General features: G+C 43.9%; 1 gene segment (V, D, J or C); it reads right to left on the bottom strand.

Moving 5' to 3' along the window:
• Positions 1-9,547, bottom strand: part of LOC146863213 (Ig kappa chain V region Mem5-like) — an 899,898-nt gene extending 890,351 nt beyond the window's left edge. The window contains 2 exon segments of the V gene segment in view: positions 9,057-9,352; positions 9,490-9,547. Of these exon segments, the coding sequence occupies positions 9,057-9,352; positions 9,490-9,544 (351 nt within the window).
• Positions 9,548-21,289: the final 11,742 nt, after the last annotated feature.

Below are 21,289 nucleotides of genomic sequence, written 5' to 3' on the forward strand. Positions count from 1 at the left end.
TAGGGATCAGTTTGTGTGCCAATGCAAAGATAAAAATATTCGTCAAAAACTGTTAACCTTGGGGGATCCATCTCTAGATGAAATCATAAAAATTGCCAAAAGCATAGAGATCTCTATGGTTTCTATTAAAGAGCTTGATGACAAACCACAAGATACCATTAATGCTGTTAGCACTAATAGTAATTCAAAACTTCGTGGTAAACCTGCACAGCTAGTTCAGCAATCTCCAAAGTCTAACACAGATTTTAATAATCCTACCAAAACTTCTTTTAAAAATATGTGTATCAGATGTGGGAACCCTCCTCATAGTAAAGGCTCGCGGTGTCCTGCAAACAATGTTATGTGTAATTACTGCAAAAAGATGGGGCATTTTGCGAAAGTTTGTTTAAAAAAGAAAAATACAAGTAAACCTGCTGTTTGTAGTGTGGAGTCTGACGCAGAATCAGATTTGGAAGTTGTCTCTGTTGTGTGGAATGAGAATGAGTCAGACTCAATCAATTCCAAATGCTCCCCAAATGTTGTCACTGGCGATCCTTCTTCATGCATTGACCCCATTGTTGATATCACGATTGGAGAACGCACTGTAAAGTTGTTGGTTGATTCTGGGGCAAAGATCACTATGATTACTCAAAAATTGTTTGAAGAAACATGGCAGGGTTCTCAACCCTTATGTCCTCCTGATCGTTCTCCTGTCTCCTACGAAGGACGTAAAATAGATCTTTTGGGATATTTTGAAGACGAATTGCAGTTCAGAGGGAGGAGGATTCAAGGGAAAGTTTATGTTGCCGTAAAAGGTCTCAATATTCTAGGGTGGTTTCACCAAGGCCTTTTTCGAATAATATTGAGACCAGGTGAAAAAGAACAAGTGTTAGTTGTGGATTGTGAAGACTCTAGTTCTCAATGGAAAGAAAAGTATCCTGAGGTTTTCAGTAGTAAACTGGGGAAGATTAAAGGTTTTAGACACAAGATTATTGTAAAAGAAGGTGCTCTCCCCATCAAACACAAACTAAGAGGTGTTCCTTTTAGTGTTAGGGACGATTTGGAAAAGGAATTAAAAGACTTGTGTGCCAAAGGAATTATCGAGCCTACAGACTCTTCGTTATGGCTTTCTCCATTAGTTGTCGCGAGGAAAAGGGGAGGGGATCTTCGTGTCTGTGTCGACTTGAGGTCCCTAAATAAAGAGATTTGGGTAGATTCCCACCCCTTACCCAAAATCAGTGATTTGTTTGCTTCAACAAAAGGTGCACGGTATTTTTCTAAATTAGATTTAGCCAGTGCATACCATCAGGTAGAACTGGATCCTGAATCACGACATCTAACTACGTTTGTTTCGCCTTTAGGTACGTTTCGTTACTGTCGCATGCCTTTTGGACTAGCGTCTGCAGCCTCCGTTTTTCAGAGGATAATGGGGAACATGCTTAGAGATCTTGATGGTGTCCTTGTATTTCAGGATGATGTTCTGATTTTTGGTAAAGATATTTCATCTCACGATCTTGCTTTAGATAAAGTGTTGACCCTCTTCAAAAAACGCGGTGTGATTGTTAAAGAATCCAAGTGTAAATTCTTGTGTTCTAAAGTAGAATATTTGGGACATGTTATTTCCCATGAAGGAGTCAGTCCACGGCCGGGTCTACTCCAAGCTATTGTGGAGGCGCCGGATCCAATAGATAAAGCAGGGGTTAAGTCACTATTGGGTCTATGTGAGTATTACTCTCAATTTATACCAAATTTTGCCACTATTGTCCGGCCTATAAGCAATCTCTTAAAAAAAGGGGTCAAATTTGATTGGTGTCATGATTGTTCTGTGGCTATTAAGTTTGTGAAAACTACTTTGAGTGAAGGTCCTGTACTCAAACCGTTTGACCCGAGTTTGCCATGCTGTGTCACTGTTGATGCAAGTCAGGTGGGTTTGGGTGCGACATTGACTCAAATGGTAAATAATCTTGAACACACTATTTGTTTTGCGTCAAGGGTTCTGAGGACTCCTGAACTTCAGTATTCGGTTATTGAAAAGGAGTTACTTGCCTGTACATGGGCCATTGAAAAGTTTAGGCCGTATATTTGGGGGAAAAGGTTTATGCTCTTGACAGATCACAAGCCATTGGTAAATATCTTGGGTGGAAGTTTGAGCAAGTGCTGTTCTCCCAGAATTATGCGCATGGTCACTAAACTTCTTCAGTATCAGTTTTCGGTACAACATATTCCTGGTGGGAAAAATGGGAGGGCGGATTTTCTATCCCGTTTTCCCATCAAGCACAGTGAGATGGACGATGTGAGTCTGGAGGAATTTGTTAATGAGGATTGTGATGATTGTTTGGTTGCTGTACTGGATTTACCTGTTTTAAATCTTGGTTCAGAGGATTCTTGGAAACAAGCAATGGGGTCAGATAATGTATTATGTGAAGTAACTCATTTTGTCAAGAATGGGTGGCCAAGAGAAAAAGCACTTTCTCCTGCCCTGCAACCTTTCTGGAAGGTTGAGGATGAACTTTCCATTGAAGATGGTTTATTACTTAGGAATGACAAATTTGTTCCTCCTACTTGTTTTCGCAAAACTGTTATTGAAAGAGCTCATGAGGGCCATCTGGGTTCAACGCTTACTAAGCGGCGCATCAGGGATGTGTATTGGTGGCCAGGGATGGATTCCGAAATTGATGTTATGGTGGCCAACTGTTGTGTTTGTAGCTCTGCTGACAAGAGTTTGAAAGTGGCTGTTCCTCCGTTAATGCCCATTGAATGCCCAAAAAGCCCGTGGTCCAAATTGGGAATTGATGTGATGGGTCCTTACGAGGTCCTCCCGGGAGGTTCTCGTTTTATACTTGTCCTTATGGATTACACTTCTAAATGGCCAGAGATTAAATTGGTGAAAGATGCCAACTCATTGGCGATCATAGATTTTCTCAAGGATGTGTGGTTGAGAGAGGGGTTTCCAGAAATATTAATTTCAGACAACGGGAAGCAATTTATCAGTACTGAATTTGAGTCTTTTCTAAAAGACTGTGGGATAAAACATCATAAGAGCTCACTTTATCACCCACAGAGCAATGGTTTGGTGGAGAGGATGAATCGAGTAGTAGGAGAATGTGTTAAATGGGCTAGAGCTGGTGGACATGATGTTTGCAAAGCACTTAATGCCATGGTTTGGTTTTACAGAACCACGCCCCATTCTGCTACAAAAATATCACCCTTTGAGGTGTTAAGAGGACGTAAACCCAACTCCAGTTTCAGACCTGCTTGGATGAATAAATGGGTTAGGTCTGAATCAGATGTCGCTCATTTACTATCTATGGTGAGTGAGAATCTGTCTGCTTCACAATCCAAACAAAAAGTTTGGTTTGATTCCCGCAAGGGTGTTAAAGTGACTTCTTTAGAAGTAGGTGATTCTGTTAAAATCAAAAGCGGTATTCATGCTAAGAAGGGTGACAGCAAATTTAGTCGTCCTATTAAAGTCATCAAAATTCTTGGTAATGCCGTGATGGTTGACGGGGGACATTGGTGGAATCTCAATAGAGTGGTTAAAGTTCGGGATTCTGATGTGGTCCCTTGTCCGTCAAGTAGCTCTGTTCCTGTGTGTGATCAAATTCAATTGAGGAAGAGCTCAAGGAAAGTTCTTAAGCCCGCTAGATTTAGGTCATGAACTTTGTATGAATTTGTGTTTATTTTAACAAGGAAAGTTCTTAAGCCCGCTAGATTTAGGTCATGAACTTTGTATGAATTTGTGTTTATTTTATTTTATTTTATTTTATTTTTTTTTTGTTTTTTTTAGAGGAAGAGAAGATATGTTGTATTGTAACATGTGTAATTTGTTAATGTTGCAGCCTACCTGCACTCTGATGTATTAGTATTCTAGAATGTTCACATGGTTACCAGGGAATGTGTGATGACATTCAGACTGGAGCTGTTGGCAGAGTGGGTCCTGTCTCTCTGCTCTGTATGTAGCTAATAAACTACCAACTCAACACTACTTGGATTGGCTTCATTACTACAGTTGGCCTCCGGACAATAGGTTACATTTCTAGTGAGTACCTTGTAATTCAAAGAATTGAAGTTATCTCACATTTTCACCTTCCTTATCTCTATACTCCTCTTCCTCGCCTTTTCTTTCCATCCTAACTTACTTTTCTGGATTTCTTTCCCTCTTTTGCCTCTTCTGTTCAGGCCCCCTTTTCCGCTTTGCCGGATGCCAGTTGGTAAAGTTTCATTTCTCCTAAAAAGATCAAGACTCTAGGGTGATGTACCTTCATTTGCAGAGCTGTCCTCAGAGCTCTCTTCAGTATCTTATATGCCTCTCTGCTCTAGGGCTTTAGGGCTTTATCCATATATTTCCTGCTTGTTATGGAGCCCAATATTCTGGTGAACGTGTAGATCCTACTATTGTTAGTGAAGCCTCTTCCTAATAAATTGTCTCACCTTCCTTGCTTGGACATCTGACTCAGGTTTATTAATTTTTTTATCTGTGATGCTTGGAGCACTCTTGATGTCTAACATTAGTTTGTGCTTTTCCAGCTTTTGCTTAAGTTTTTTTATTATCCCAGTTTTTTTTTAAAGCTCTCTCTCTGCATGTTTGATTAGTGTATTCATTAGCTTGAATGAACACTCCATAGTATCCGTTTGTCAATGTTTAAAGAGGTCATAATTCAGAAAATTTTGTGTAGGCATTATTAAGATGTGAAGGCCTCTTGGTATCCTCTTACAGTCAACGTATTTGCACAATGTTGTCATTGCCTGAATCCTATACTATGGCATTCGCTAATTCCTTCACCAATCGCAAAAGGGCTTTAAGTTCTGCTTTTTCATAAAAATGTTTTGTCCAGGTGCCCTTATCACGTATATATACACCATTTTGTACAGCCATCCTCCTCAGAGGCTGGTGGCTGTTTTTTTACATTTGTTTATTCCACTGATGGGGAACAAGCTCTTCTTCATAGTGTGAATGGTGGAAGGCGCAAGATTCCTTCTGAGCAACAACAAATTCGCAAAGAGACGGCATGGTGTTCTTTTCTGGGCAGCTGTATGAAAATGTGTGTAATGGCATGAATGACATCGCTCACATAACGGATGGACCATGCAATGATTCACAAGGACCTCTGAGGTCAATTCAATGACCGAGCTCAAGGGAGAGGCTATGGGTAGATATGATAGCCCCTGCTCATTCCTAACCTTGCCTACCAGATTGATCCATTTTGGTTTGAAGGTGGGAAGGGAGAAGGGAGAGAGCGTGGGAAAGAGCAGCTCAGCAACAACCACACTCCCACTACCCTTCCAACATAAGAAATGAACTGGATGGTGGGGACTAGAATGGGATGGACTAGGATTGTACCTAGTCACTCCCTTTTCAATCACCTCTTACTGAATACATTTCACACACTTTTACCAAGGGCTGCTGATTCAGCCTCCGTTCTCTTGGTGATTGCCACTAGTGCCATCATTTTCCTCCTCACCAATGCCTACAGCATTTTCCGAAGGGTCTCATATGATACCTCCCCTGTGTCGTCATTCAGAATGATTGGGACATCGCACACCTGTTGGCTCTATCCTGTAATAAGCAGCTGCCCATTCTTTATTTCCGATCTCAAAGGACCACCTACACTCTCTAAGTGATATGCTTGGCAGGGTTGGATATGGCCAGATATGGTATGTACCCTACTGTCCGCTAAGATGTCAATTCAGCAAATTCCCCTGGATCTAAATATGCCAATATATTAGAAATAGGTATAGTGCTTGATCTTCCAATGTCCAACGTCTTAGAACCCACCATATATCAATCAACCCCATGTTCCCCCAGACCTTGCATTGATGTGTGTGACATGTCTGTTTCCCTCTGATTTATAACGCATGCCCATTGTATCCACCCTGCCCTTCATGCATTGACTGAACTACCTCCCAAGATTATCCTCCGCACTGCAAAGACTTTGACCTTCTGTGGCATTACAGTCAGGAAGTGGTCTTGCACCGGATTTGGTGCACATACTAAACGCATAGTGATAATTTCATGCACCCTCTACCATTTTACTAAAATATATTTCCTGTGGAGGTCTGTCCCTGGCCTCAAGTACAGTTAGCCCCACTGTGTTCCTCAGAGAATCACTACCCTACATGTTTAATTTGTAAGGGTTGCGGCTATCTGAATATTGTAGTGTTTTGGTCTGAATCTCCCTGCATCACCCCTCTTTAGGTGTGCTCCTACAACAGAATTAGAACCACCATTTTATTTCTAGCCCAGCATTCACTCTAGCAGTTTTTGAAGAATAGTTTTGGCCCCTGATGTCATACAGAATCTTGAATGTCCCTATATCCTCTCCGACTGGCTCCTCATCGCCATGAGAAATTAACCGCTGTTCTTACTACCTCTCCAGGACCCCCAGTGCTCCTCACATCCCTTAGCAGTCAAGCTTCCTGGTTTCCCTGGACCCTTGCAAATACCTCAACTAAACAGTAATCCATGCAAACTAAACATCAGTTTACTGGGATACACATATTTTCCTCAGGTTCCTCCTACATCCCTCTCACATTGTGAGCCACTGCCTATAAGGTTCTCATTCTGCAACTTCCACCTCTGGAGCCAAATTACCTCTACTGTTGGGCCGGTCACCTCACTGATGTCTCAGCCTAACTGGTCCTAGGGCTCTGCTCATGTCCTAGCATCACTCGATGCAGCACCGGTGGTCATTTCTCTGTATCCCTCTTCGCTTCTTTCTTCTGCTGAAAGATGTGTCGCACCTTGATGATTTATCTCCCTGTTTTTTCCGCTCATTGTGCCCTTCCTTTTATGTGCTCCCCATGCCTCTTTTTCTTGTGGATGAGGAGTGGTCACAACTGCTTTCAGACCCTCTTTTACTGACTCCAAGTGATTCTTCGCTTCATCAATTGGAAGTTGTGTGCCACAGGGTACTGCCAAGCATTACCATTTGTTCCTTTTTGATAGTTTTCAGCCACTGCTTTAAATGTGCCTCTTCCTTCTACCCCTTCTGTAGCACCCCAGCGAGCCCAAGTTCTATGTAACGTCTTATTTAGTACCCATATCTGCTGTTCCAATAAAACATTATATATACCTTTATAATAATCATCCTAAGTGTCTTTCCCCTCCTGTGGCTCTGAGGTGTGGTTGTTTGTGGCTCCTGGGACTCTATAACAAGGCTCTTCTACCGTTCAAACATCTACAACTCAATCAATCAATCAATCAACTGGGATTTGTAGAGCGTGGCTAATCACCCGCGAGGGTATCCAAGCTCCAACTAACCTACCCATCAATCGAGCACGAGCTGACGTCCACTCGCTCTCCTATGTCTCCATCACACCTGTTGGTAGAAATGCCCCTTTTATACCTTACTATTGCCCACATTTTGGAAGTAAGAGACTCTGTATTTCTACTTTCAATATATTATCTGAGTGGACATAAAATGCAGAGTTAGCCCTGCACAGCATGCTTGAATGCTTGATATTGATAGACCTTCCATTTTCTCTATATAAATTCTGTGACGTTGTCAATTCCCTTCAACATGTCTCACCGGGTGGTGCCAGCACTCCACAATAGCTGCTGGTAGCACCGGCCCTTCTATCCAGTTTTTATCATATCTTCCTCTGTTGCCCTTTATCTCACCTGTGAAGCTTCATGGGCACTCTTACACCTTTCTAGCTTATGTGAATATAGCATCCATGTGAAGTGACTTGATTTTCCCCATCTAGCGCCTCTATAGTGGCTTTTCCAGCTTCGCCTCCCATTCTACCCCTTTTTAATGCCCATGTTCTCCTACCATCCTGGATTCTGTCTACCCTTCCACCATGTTCTACTTAGATTGAGTTGGTGCTTCTGTGCTCCTGCTTCTCTGAAGTCTATGTGTGGGAATGCCTATGCCTCCTCCCCCTTGATAGTTTGCCTTTCAGATTGCAGTGTTATTGCAGGAGAACCTCTAATCTTCTACCCTTCTCTAGAGCCCATACAGTGGTCCATCTGTCTCACATCTCTTGTATAGTGCACTGGCTGGCGGCGTGTGATGATTTTTGCAATAGTGAACATTGCACTGTGCTCTTGCCCACATCTCTAATCTGCATGCTGGGTGAGTGTTCTATCCAGTCATCTGTAACCTTTCTTATGGGGTGTCCTTGGCATCCAACCCCTTTATACAGCAACACACCAGCAATACTGCACTGATGGGAGTGCATCTGTCAAGTGCCACTACAGCAGACCTGAGGAGGTGCCCTTCTCCCGCCTCTCTGTAGAGCACGTAGAGGTGTGGGTTTCCGATTCTAACTTTCTTACATGCACATATGGAGGTGTTTGCCCTCCCGCCACTCTTCAATATGCATACGAGGCTCATTTATTCGCGTAGCTTTGGCGATGTGTGCTGTATCTGTTGAGATGCCCCTGCAGCAGACGTGTATCTGGAAGATGCTCCCGTCTTCTTCAGGAAAGGGCTGACCACAGCTTTTCAAAGCTTCCAGGGCAGAGGATTATCGCATTTGGGTCAGGAATTCGTCTAGTTTCAGTGCATTTCAATAGTGTGTCTTTGGCAGGTGCAAACCACACAGTTTTAATTATTGGGACTGAGTGTGCATGTTGAACAATTGTTGCCAAACCTGATGGGTCTGCCTGGCATTTTCAGTTCCTATAGTGAGCTTTTGGTGTTGGCAATGCTTGTTTAAACAGAGCAAGACTTATTGACTTTGCCTCAACTAGTTCTATTCCTGTGTTGTATTTGTCGGTCTTAAAGTGTTTTTAGGCACTAAATAGTGTCACGTTGGCACTTTATGAAGGGGCATACACTAATTAAAAACATGTTTGTTATGGTTCTTTCTGAGCTCATACCAGAAAGTAATGAGACATGGAAAGAGAAAAGTTAATCTAGATTTCAAATGAAACGACCTCTTTGCAGCTAAATATTACACGCTAAATCATAACTTGTGAAGTAGCTTCCTTCGATGAGTGAACAGTCAAGCCCCGTCTGCCCAGGTGTTCACTGAATGTCACGGGTCCTGCACAGCCGCAGCGATGGTTATCAGAGCTGAGCTCACAAAGAGGAAGCTGCAGTTTTTGCTCGCCTCTGTGTCACTGTGCGCGGGAAGCTAACACTCTGCTGACAGTAATAATCCGCGGCGTCCCCGGCCTCGGCTCTGCTGATGCTGAGGGTGAAGTCAGAGCCGGACCCGCTGCCGCTGAAGCGGTCCGAGACCCCCGGCTGGCGACCCGTAGCATAATAAATGAGAAGCTTGGGGGCTTCTCCGCGCTTCTGCTGGTACCAGTGTAAGTAATTGCTGAGGGATGAACTGGACTGACATCTGAGTGAGATGGTTTCTCCCAGGGTCATAGCGAGGACCTCTGGGGTCTGAGTCAGCACAATCTGCGCTCTGGACTCTGAAGACAGAAAGACAAATAATGTCAACAATAATCAGCCAGGACTATATCGAGAGTGTGAAACCTATAGAGATAAATATACTGCCCATCACAGATCTCTGATCAATAACCCACAGCGCGGCAGCCACAGCTCTCACCTTGAATCCACAGCAGAAGCAGCAGGAAGACCTGGGTTGGCGCCTTCACCTCCATCGCTGCTGCTCAGTCAGGGCTGACTCTGAAGCCTTCATTGCAGGAAACACACTTATAACAGGCAGGACACCATGGAGGGGCCGGGACAGAGAGATGCAAAAACCCACCGCTGGGTATGTAAATGTGGCCACGGGTGTGAATCAGGGGCCGCTCTGGTACTTCTTGCTGTTCATTAGGTCTCGCCTGACCCAGCGCATGCGCTGGTCTGACGAGACTTATTAAGAGGGCTCCAAAAAGTGCTACCAGGCCAGCCTAGGGCTACAGTGCATGTGCGCGGGCGCGCGCGCCACTTTTACCGCGATTACTTTCACTTTAGCGACCGCACGCCCGCTTTGATGTTTGATCGCGATCACTTTCACTTTTGGGGCCGCACGGCCGCTTGGCATAGCCAATAGGTCTCGCTTTTGGGACCTTATAAGTGTTTAGTTATGCAACTGTGCAAGGCTAAACACTTATAAGGTCCCAAAGGCGAGACCTATGGCTATGCCAATGCTTGTTTTTTATTGGTTTCTAAGTTTTCGCATTGAAGATCGAGTTAATGTACATTTTTATGCATTTCTGTGCAAATGGACTGGCTGTTTTCTTTTTCCGAATGCTGATATTTTTATGCAATGTTCACATGTACATTTGTGATAACTATGAATTATCTAGAAGACTAAATTATCTTAACTGTCTGCTGTACCGTCATGAACCACCCGGAGGCCGCTGGGAGCGTTGTTGTGATTCAGTGCTCAGAGAATCACAAAATGGGTTTAGATGTCGCCACCAATGTGCAAATTAAAAGGGGCAAGATTAAGTGCCTTTTCCAAATTGTGAGAAACAAAGCAACATATCTATACTAAGCAATAGGTCTATGTACCACATCCCCACAAACCGCTCACATCATATCACTTCTAGGGATATAAACCTCTCTGATAACTGTCAATGTGAAACAACATCATAGAAAGTTCACACAGTAGAATCAGAAAGAAATAGAGTCCATATTGCATCAACGATATACAACCCGTCCACCATCATTCGGATTATACGCTTATAAATTGCAATTACAAGCATATCCTGGAGCTACTTTTCATGGGATGTTGGAGAAATTTGCTGCCACCCCTGATAAAAGCACATTTTTTTGCCACTGCATATATCAATCAGTCAACCAATCAATGCCTTGTATGGGGTGACTACTCACACGCAATGGTCTCAAGGCTCTGGTGGGGGGAGAACTGCTGGTCTGTCGAGGGCGCTGTGGTTCAGTCGAAGAGCCAGCTCTTGAGGTCCTTCCTGAATAGAGGCAGTGACGGTGATTGCCTGAGGTGGAGGGGCAGGTTGTTTCAGGTCTGTGCTGCAAGGTAGGAAAAGGATCTTCTTCCGGCTGTGGTCTTGTGGATACATGGAATGGTAGCCAGGGCCAGTTGGGCAGAGCAGAGGTCTCTGGTGGACACGTGGAATGTGAGCCGGTGGTTGAGGTATGCCGGTCCTGCATCGTGTAAGGCTTTGTAGATGCGTGTGAGGAGCTTGAAGGTGATTCTTTTGTTGACTGGGAGCCAGTGGAGCACTCTTAGTTGGCTGGAGATGTGGCTGTGGCGAGGGAGCTGAGGATGAGTCTGTCTGAGGCATTCTGGATGTTCTGCAGTTTCATGAGGAGTTTCTGGGTGATGGTGGCGTAGAGTGCATTGCCATGGTCGATTCTGCTGCTGACGAGTGCATGGATGACCGTCTTTCTGCACTCGATGGGGATGCCATCCTACATGCGGAGAGTTCCCATCCCATACACCAAATACAGGCCATTCCCTATGGGGAATTCACAAGAGCAAGAAGAAACTGTAGTGAAGACACTGAATTTGAGAACTGTCTAACTGACATGAAAAACAGATTCACCAGAAGGGGTTACAAACCCCACATCATACAAAAAGCTGCTCTGAGAATTGGGAAAACAAAGAGAGACAAAACCCTTCTTGCGAAAGAAAAATCCACACCTAGGACCCAACCAGTAAGGCTCATCACAGACTACAATGAGATAAGCGTGTTGATAAGAAATAGCTTCAACAAACACTGGGACACTTTACGAGCAGACAGAACATTAAAGGAGTTCATCACAACAAGACCTCAGATCACCTTCAGACGTGGTAGAACTCTGAGAAACAGACTCAGTCCCACAGTCCCACGCACCACCACAACCTCTTTCTGGCTTACTCCACACACAAACAGTTTTTTCAAATGTGGCTGCTGTGGGGTGTGCAAATGGGCTCAGAATGGTACTAAAACTTTCTCAGGTGCCACGAAACGTAAGTATGACATCAATTGCAATATCAATTGCAACACAAAATATGTAGTCTACATTCTAGAGTGCACATGCAAGAGACAATATGTTGGGAGCACCATCAGACTTTTATGGAACAAATCATGGAACATGTCTGGGCAATGCAAAACGGAGATGCCAGATACCCTATGGCCCTGCATGTAGCATCATGCCCGACGCAAGGGACACACAAGAGACTCACCTTTTTTCGCATGGGTATCACCCAACCAAGTGTCAGAGTTGGGAATCGCGAACTCAGACTGAGACGTCTGGAGGCAACTTGGATAATGCGTCTGCATACCATGAGACACGGCCTGAACATTGACCACGAGTTACAATACTTCCTAGGAACCTAATAGCCTGTCCTGAATAGGGCCACTCCCCCTTTGTCTTTATACATTCTGACTCCAATCTCTGTCGTTTTCTCATGTAACACCATCACACCCGTGACATAGAGCAATCGGCAGCATATGTCTGCACTTCGAACATTGTTCATTTAGCTTTCGCTTTGTTATATATGTTTTGACTTGAGATTATTATGTCGCACCCCAATTGCGCTAAAATGTATTATCGCATGCACCTGCTAACCAATTGTACTGGCAACAGCATTCTCAATTGATTTTGACTCCTTTTTTTTTCCGGCACATTGTATATGATTTTAAATATACATTTCCACGTCGTTAACATTTCATTTTAATACTTATTTGTTATGTTTTCTGTAATTTTCGTATTCAATCAAATGTGTCTTCACTGTGCGCAACCTATTGTAATTTTGTTACTTATCAATCCATTCCATCTCACACCGTCTGCCCTTCTTTCTCTCTCTTTTTTCTCTTTTCTCTTTTGTCTTTTTTCTTTCCTCTTTTCCTTTTTTCTTTTCTTTTTAGGACATAGTTTCCCTTATTATTCAGGATACCCACTAGAATTACATCCATTGCATTTCCGGTCACTTTTCTTTCTACATTTCATCCTCACTTCCCTCCTGCCTTATGGGTGGAGCTCAGCGCTCTAGTCATTTTCAATTACTCGTGTTATTTAAACACTTCCTGTTTGCCGTCTCCTTCCACTAACCGGAAGACGAGATGGAGCAGTCTCCCATCAACCGTTTACTACGGTAAGCATTCCTCCGCACCCTGCACCCGTAACCCATTTATGGAAATTCATTTTCACCCTTGGACCACTTTACTTGTGTTTGCTCTTACTTTTAGGTCCACCTGTAGGACAGACGTACACGTCCTCCTACCTTTCATGGATTACGTACCTTGGGGTTAGTGACTGACCTGTCCCCCCTCTAATTTTTCGTGGCATCTCCACGCACCACTCAATACTTACCCATCTCACCAACCGGATTTAAACTTTCACCGGTCCAGCGGTGAGTTGCTCATTCCGTCTACTTATGATTACGATTACCGTACTTACCCTGTCTTCCCGCCGATCTTTTCCCCCCCTTATTCCCACCCTTAATCCCCCCCCTTTCCCTTTCTTATATTTATTCAACTCTCTTCCTAGATTGTACACACAGACGCGTTCACATCCTTAACAGGTAGATGATTTTTTTGACCTTACTCCCATTCACTCTTAGCGCGCCCCACTGCAATGTCTTTTAGACGATTATTTAGCGTCTTGTCTCTTTTCAATTACCCTCGTGCACCTGCACTTACTCTCCCATTCTACTTACCTTCATACTATCTTTGCTAAACGCTATTTGTGTAATATGTTTGGCTATTGTTTATTTTAATCATCACTCTTGCTGCACCCACCAACACGATATTTTCACCACAATCGCCGCGTGATGGTACACCTCCTCAATCACATCTTATCACTTTTAGATTTGAATGTTACCTAAGTGGTTTTCCTATCGTATAACAACTGGTTCTTTTGTCCATAATTATGGTGTTTTGTCATTACCTGAACATCCATATGTTGTTTTATCCAGATACAATTAGATTCAAGTATCCACTGCCAGATCTACTGTTAACAACAATTTTTTAGGTAACCATGCTGCATCCAACCCGGACTCCGTTTCCTTATCTTGGGCAGCTTGATTATTTTGAAACCGTTTTGAATTAAATGCTTTGATCGCCTAGATATTTTCACCTTATAACACGCTCTTGATATTTCGCATGTGACCGGTTTTTGGTAAATAGTTATGACTTTGCCTTCCATAATAATTATGCTCATTCAAATCACTTGTCACGAGACACTTCTCTAGTGCCCTTGCAGTTATGCACAATTTGTACTTTCTACACTACTCTTTTAAGGTCTCCATTTAACTGGGTGCTCTTTCGTCGTCATCACCTTCACTTTTGTTTTATTTTCTGTATATTATACCCTTTTTCCTTGTGTCCTTCCCAGCCCTGAAGAGTCACGGGACGATTCCCGTATGACGAAACACGTGTCGGCTGGTTTTTCTTTCTGTATCTATTGAAGAAACGTGTCATAAGCTTCTATTTGAAAGACATTTCCTGATGTTGACCTTCATATTTTGTACTAACAATAATTCCAAATGATGGTTTTACACCAAGAACTCACACCCTGAGAAACGTGTGCGCAGGACTTGTTCAGAATTTTCAGTGGGGGTTTCTACCCACACTCTCGCAGGTTTTATTTAGTTGGGGTTTGTTTCCCCTGACTTTGCAGCACCGTAATCACTTTTCAATTCTTATATTCTTGTGTGAATTTGTTTGAGCGCCATTTCTTCCTGTCCTAACCAAACCCTTCACCGAACCAGTCATTTGTCTGCTACAGATAGGGCAGCCATAGCACACTATTTTCTTACTAACTAACACTTTGTAATGGATAGAGATAAGGTCGCATCAGAGCTTTTTGACAATCTAGTAAAAGGGACTCCAGTAACAAAGACTCCCACAAGTGGGAATCCACAACACAGAGTAGGACTCAAGGAGAAATTTCAGAAATCGAAAGACTTAAGAAAACCGAAAACTCCAGATGGTGGGATAGTGCCACCCTAGAACAATATCTTAGGCTCAACAGAGTCCCTAGGGGACTTCGCTCACAGATTTTTCCCACCTTTGACGACCTCGACGACGTATTACTAGGGAAATGGGAAGAAGCCCTCACATTGAACTCGAATACACTCATTCACATACTCATTGAAAATGCTGAACGGAAGGTGGCCAAGTTACAGCTAGAGATTTCCAATTTAGAAAAAGAAATCCAAGACCTGAACCTTAAAGAAGCTACTGTAAAAAACTATAACATCCTAAATGAAATCCTAAACAAACATCAGAATGACATTAAAGACAGGAAAACACGACAACTAAAGAGGGATGAGGCAGACTACAGAGAAGGACGAGTCTTTACATTTGCTCGAAAATACGACCAACTAGTTCAAAATACGTCTCAAGAGGAGAATACAACGAGAGTAGATATAGGTACCATTTCCTCCAGCTCCTCCTCACTTAACTCCATTCCAACCAGCGATAGCGAGCCAGACAACCAGGGACACTCTGCCCAGAAACACACAACATCCAGTTTTTTACGAGAGGTACAGGCCATACGACGGGAAAACAGGCCACAACAAAGACAAGGTACACAGGACAGAAAACCCGTAGAGGGAAAAGATCTGGCAAAGGAAGAGTACAAAAAGAAATTGAGGTCCGGGGACGGGAGGAAACAATAACATCCAGAAAAGAAGTTCAGGTAGTCAATCTCTCCTCCAAACCACTCTCTGAAGATATGATTTCCCTATTAAGCAAAGGCCTTAACTTTAATCCCCATGAAACAGGGGACCTTTGCAGATCTAAAATAGATCTATTCAAATTCATTAGGGGACTTAAACAACATTTTTCAGTGATTCCCAATGTAGACAACAGTACCAAGAGTAGTTACAGTACCAATCTCTTGCACCTCCAGAACATCAACGACATCAAGGCCACACACTTATTACTATCACTTACGGACACAGAGGATCCTCCCCGCAGTATAGAACATCTTATGCATGACCTAGATATAGACACTGACTCCACAATCTCTAGTGGTCTCAAAACCAAGTCCAAATGGACACCGACACTACCAGGGGGGAACTCCATAGATGTCTTTTATAACCTGGTTTTAGAAGACTTAGACAAATATGAAAACAAAACTCTGACTAACAAACGGAAGTCGAAAGACAACTTGACTAGAAGTGAACGCCTAGCCCTTAAGACACTGAGCACACACCTCGATATCATCATCAGAGAGGCGGATAAAGGGGGGAACGTGATAGTCATGAACAGTACTGACTATCATAATGAGATAATGACACAATTGCAAGACAACACCTGTTACGAACTTCTCCACAACAACCCCACAGGCCCGTTGACTCTTATAATTAACAAAAACCTTTCAGATTTGCACATTCAAGGTCTCATTGATGAAGATGAGGCACTTTACATGAAGGTAGTGAGCCCCACTTTCCCTTGGCTATACACCCTCCCAAAGTTACACAAACAAGCTACTTTTCCAACGAGAAAACCCATTGTGTCTGGCATAGGGGGGCCCATGGAGAGATTAGCACAGTATGTGGATCTTTTTCTTAGCCCTATGGTCAGAAATGTACCCTCCTACATTCAGGACACTACATATATCTTAGGTGTCCTTGCCGATGTCCAATGGCAACTAGACATGATCATGGCCACACTAGATGTGGTATCAGTATACACTTCCATTAAACCGGACTTAGGTCTTGAGGCGGTAACACATTTTCTACACAACAGACCAGCAACACTCTGGCAACATACAAGCATGCTCACAGCAATGATGGAAATCATACTCAACAACAACTACTTCATGTACGACAGACAGTGGTACAAACATATTAAGGGCGTAGCCATGGGCTCTAGATTTTCACCCTCCTTTGCCAAACTTTACATTAAACTTAGACGTTAGACGTTAAATTCCTGCGTTAAGGCATACTTAACGCGATTTAAAAAATCGCTACCCTTCCTTGTTAATATCACAAAGCTGCCTTCACGATATTTTCCCTGGTTGGTTCACAGCCACGCCTACTTCGCATCTCATTAACGATGCAAAGTTAGACGTGCTGGAAACGGGCGCTAAGTCAGCAAGACACGCAATAGCGTGTCTTTGCTGATAAGGCGATGAAGTTATCGCCACTTTTCGCCCGAAAACAGACGCAAAAATTTCATATTGCCGCCTTGTTAATATGTCCCTAAATCTTTTATCCACGGGTCGGAGGAGGGGCTAGCTTTACTTTCCCAAGTCATTGCCACCCACATCTTAACTAATAATAATGCCACTCTCAACAGTTTATCCAAGCTTCCCTTCAGGAACGGTACCACGTTTACCAAACACACCTGAGGAGAACAGTCAAGCGCAAGATGAGTCATTTCTTGTAGAGTATCGATGACAGCCACCCAGAACGCTGCTACCTATCCGCACTCCCAAGCCAGATGCCAGAAGTCCCCACGTGTGTTACCACACCTTTTACATTTATCATTATCTCTGAGACAATAGTGAAGTAGCTTGTATGGTGTATGATAAACTTAGTGTAAATATTTAAAATTAATTATACACAGGTTTCTATTGGGTGTGAGTGCACTAGTGAGCTGGCAACAATGCTCCCAATCCTTTTGTGTGATCTGTGGGTCTAATTTTGCATTCCACTGTTCCATGCTCTTATTATGAGGTGATGGTGCTTCCTCTCTAGAAGCTCTATACAGCTTGGTTACCAATTTTTGTCTTCTGGGGCTGATAAGTAGGGTGTGTAAAGAGTGTTGCGTCTGGGGTTCGGATGGAAATGTGGGATAGTGTGCCTGCAGCGCTTTCTTCAATCTATGCAGAGTGAAAATGAATAATGCTGTTTGGTTTTGCCCATAGCTTAGATCTTCAGTCGTTAAAAATGAGCCATTATGGAAGACATCTTGCCTTTTATCAAGCCCGGCTAGTGTCAAAATACGCATGGTGCCCGTTTCGTGTTTGACCGATGCTCCTGCATGATATGCTAGGGGTAGTAGTCGGGAATATAAAGGCAATTTTGCCGCCCTGCGGCCAAGCGCCTACCAAGCTGCGACAATAGCTTCGATGGAGTTAATTTCGGATTTGGGCATGCCTCTGTGTGTATGTGTCAGTATAGAGCCCAGTGGGATGAGGTGTGCATCACCATCCTCCACTGCAATGTGTGGGATGAAGCCATGAGTATTATACCAGTATTGAGCATATTGAGCTTGAGCGCAAAGGTAACACAAATATATATCAGGTACACTAAAGCCCCCTTTATTGTAATCTGGTGTGAGGGTCGCCAGGCTCACTTGAACCACCCTACCGCCTCATATCAGCCTGTATAGGGATGTTACTAAAAAAGTAGAGGAACTTAGGCAGCACGACCATTTTGATGTTTGCAATGCGGTCCGCCAGCGGTAGCGGCAGTCGTATCCACCTGTCTACCTGCTGTTCCAAGTGCGTGCAAGCCTTGCCTTAGTTTTCACGAATGACTATCTCGGGATCACGGTGGACCCACACCTCAAGGTATTTTACGGGCTCCACTGACCATTGCAAGGGATATTCAAGCTTGTTAGGAGAAGTGGTCTCGGTTAGTGGTACCACCACTGATTTGGACCAGTTTATTGTGAGACCCGAAAATCATCCAAATCGTATATATTCCCTTAGAACTGGTGCCATAAAGGTGTGCAGTTCTCTAATAAATAACAGCACGTCATCTGCGTAAAGTGATATGCTCATTGGGCGGTGAGCAAAGCGCAATGCTGCCTGTCCGTGTCGCTGCCAAATGAAGCAAGCCAATGGCTCCAACATTACCACAAACAGGAGCGGAGACAGGGCAGCCCTGTCTAGTCCACCTGCCTATCCGTATGGGGTTCGAGGTGGTGCCCTCAACACGTATCCATGCTGTGTGGTTGGCATACAGCAACCGTATCCAGGTGATGAAAGTTGAAGGAAACCCCATTCGTTGGAGAATATGAAAGAGGTATCTCCATTCGATGGAGTCGAAGGCCTCGGCCCCGTTAAGCATCACGGCCGCCGCCTTTAGGTCTGGGTCAAAATGTGATACATGGCAAAGAGCGTTCGCAAATTGTACGAGGTGGATCTATCAGGGATAAATCCGGATTGATCCGGTAAGACTAAGTTAGGCATTAGGGGCTTAAGTCTAGTGGCTAAAATCAGTGTTTATCAGCGACAGCGTTCGATACGAGTCACAGTGGGAAGGTGATTTATCTTTTTTGAGCAGGGTGGTGATCAGGGCCTCCCTAAGCGTCGGCGGAAGCATGCCCGCCTCATAGGCCTCTGCATACATTTCAAATAAATGAGGCATCAGTTCCTCTGCGAATTCCTTATGGAACTCGCAGGTGAGTCCATCAGGGCCTGGAGCTTTTTTGTTGTGGAGAGTTTTAATTGCTGCTCGAATATCGTCTTCAGTTATTGGCTGACACAGTTATTTCCGCTGGCCATCTGATAGCCAGGCGAGGGCAATGTACAACAGATAGTCATCTAGTTCTGCGGTAGATTTCCTAATCTGTGATGTGTACATTTCTGCATAGGTCTTTTTGAACTGCGAGACAAAGTCTTGTGTAGTATAGTGGTCCACACCAAAGATATCAGTTATTTTAGTAATGGTATGTTTATCTTCCCAAGACTTTATTTTGACCGTTGGGTTGTGCCCTGGTCTGCCTCCCTCCACGTATGCACGGGCAACATGTCTTCTTGACAGATACTGAATTTCATCATCCGCTAGATCATTATATTTCAGTAATGAGTCCTTAATTTGTGCTAGGAGTGAGGTGCTAAGGGGAACTCACATATTCCCTTTCTAGTCAGAGCAGGCTGTTTTCAGCTATGGTCAGTTGGCCCTGGATATCTTTCAGTATCCCTACTGTCGTGCTAATACATGTACCACGAATCATGACTTTGAAGGCCTACCATAGGATTGCTGCACTGTCTACAGACCCCTTGTTCTGTGTGAAATACTGGGCAATGGCTTCACAGATGGTGTGCGTAAAGGGGGTCCAGTAGCGCCTCGGACCAAAACCGCCAGGTAAACTGCCGGCCAATAGTTTTGTGGGATGCGCAATGTAACCTTGACTGGGTTGTGGTCGGATAGCGTTCTTGGTAGCCCCTCTATATCTGAGACCCAGGTTGTCACGTTCTCACTCATTATCCAATAATCTAGTCGCGACCAGCTACCAGCTACCATGTGCAGTTGAAACATGCGTCCCCTCTAATTTGTCCGTGTGTCGCAGGCGCCATACATCTGTCCACTGCTCCCATCCCACTTGTCCTTACTGGGATCTAGGTGAGTGTTGAGATCACCCCCCCATATTATCGTAGCATCTGTCCAGTCCCGCAATATGGATATTATCCGTTCATAAAACCCGGGATCTTCTACATTGGGGCCCTAAACATTCACCAGGGTGATTAGTTCCCCTGCCAGTTTGCTGTGTGTATTGGCATAACGGCCCTCGTCGTTCGTGTAGCTTTTGTTCATAGTGAATGGAAGAGTTTTCTTGATGAGCGTGAGCACCCCGCTAGCGTATGATGAGTACGAAGAGGCCAGTCAATAACTAGCCCATTGTGACCCAATTTGCACCTCACTGTGGCGTATCAGATGCGTTTCTTGTATTAGGGCAATTTTTACCTTGTGTCGGTCTGAATATGCCAGCACTTGTCGTATTTTTTGGGGTGAATTAAGCCACGCCCATTCCATGTCAAGTAAACAATTTTTTCACTGTCTATATGTGACATTTGAGCAGATCGCGCAGTATACATATTAATATTGCTTTTGTGTATTCCTGCCCTGTTTGTAATTGGATATCTGAGTAACTTGTAGCCACGTGAACAAACCCCGCAATACCCCCTCCCATCCTCACCCCCCACCCACTTCAGCAACCCCAACATGCTAAAGCCATCCCGAACCACCCAAAACAATACCCAAAAGTGAAACAGAGCTGAAAACAGCTGTGGGGAGCACCCAATGGGGAACGCTGGAGCACAGGTATCCTCCCTGGTTGAAAGGGAGGTGGACGGAGCACAGTAGTGACAATAAAATTACCCCCCACATAGCAGCATACATTCACGAAAGTAGTATCAAATATCTTATCTGCATAGCCAGAGTTCAGAACATCATGTCAGAAAGCAGTTGATGGGGTAGGGCACAGTTCGTGTAGTAGAAAAACCAAGCTTCACTGCTAAAGTCTTAGACCTATACTGACACAAACAGTCTGTCTCTCAGGAACTTCTTGCAAAGAGCCATCGTTGTTGTCATCCGCAAGGCTGGAGGTTTCTGCGCTTTAGAGTCTTTGCCTAATCCATCACAGATTTTCGCATTGTCAAGATCTTCGATTTTCCGTTCAAGTTTATGCGGAGCCGTGCCGGGTACAGCATTGCATAAAATAAATTTTCCACCATGAGGATTCGTTTTGGACGTTGATATTCTTTTCTTACTGCTTGCACCACTGCGGTAAAATCCGGGTAGAAAAGTC

This window comes from Triturus cristatus, chromosome 2_2, assembly GCF_964204655.1.
Source record: "Triturus cristatus chromosome 2_2, aTriCri1.1, whole genome shotgun sequence".
Taxonomy (NCBI): Eukaryota; Metazoa; Chordata; class Amphibia; order Caudata; family Salamandridae; genus Triturus; species Triturus cristatus.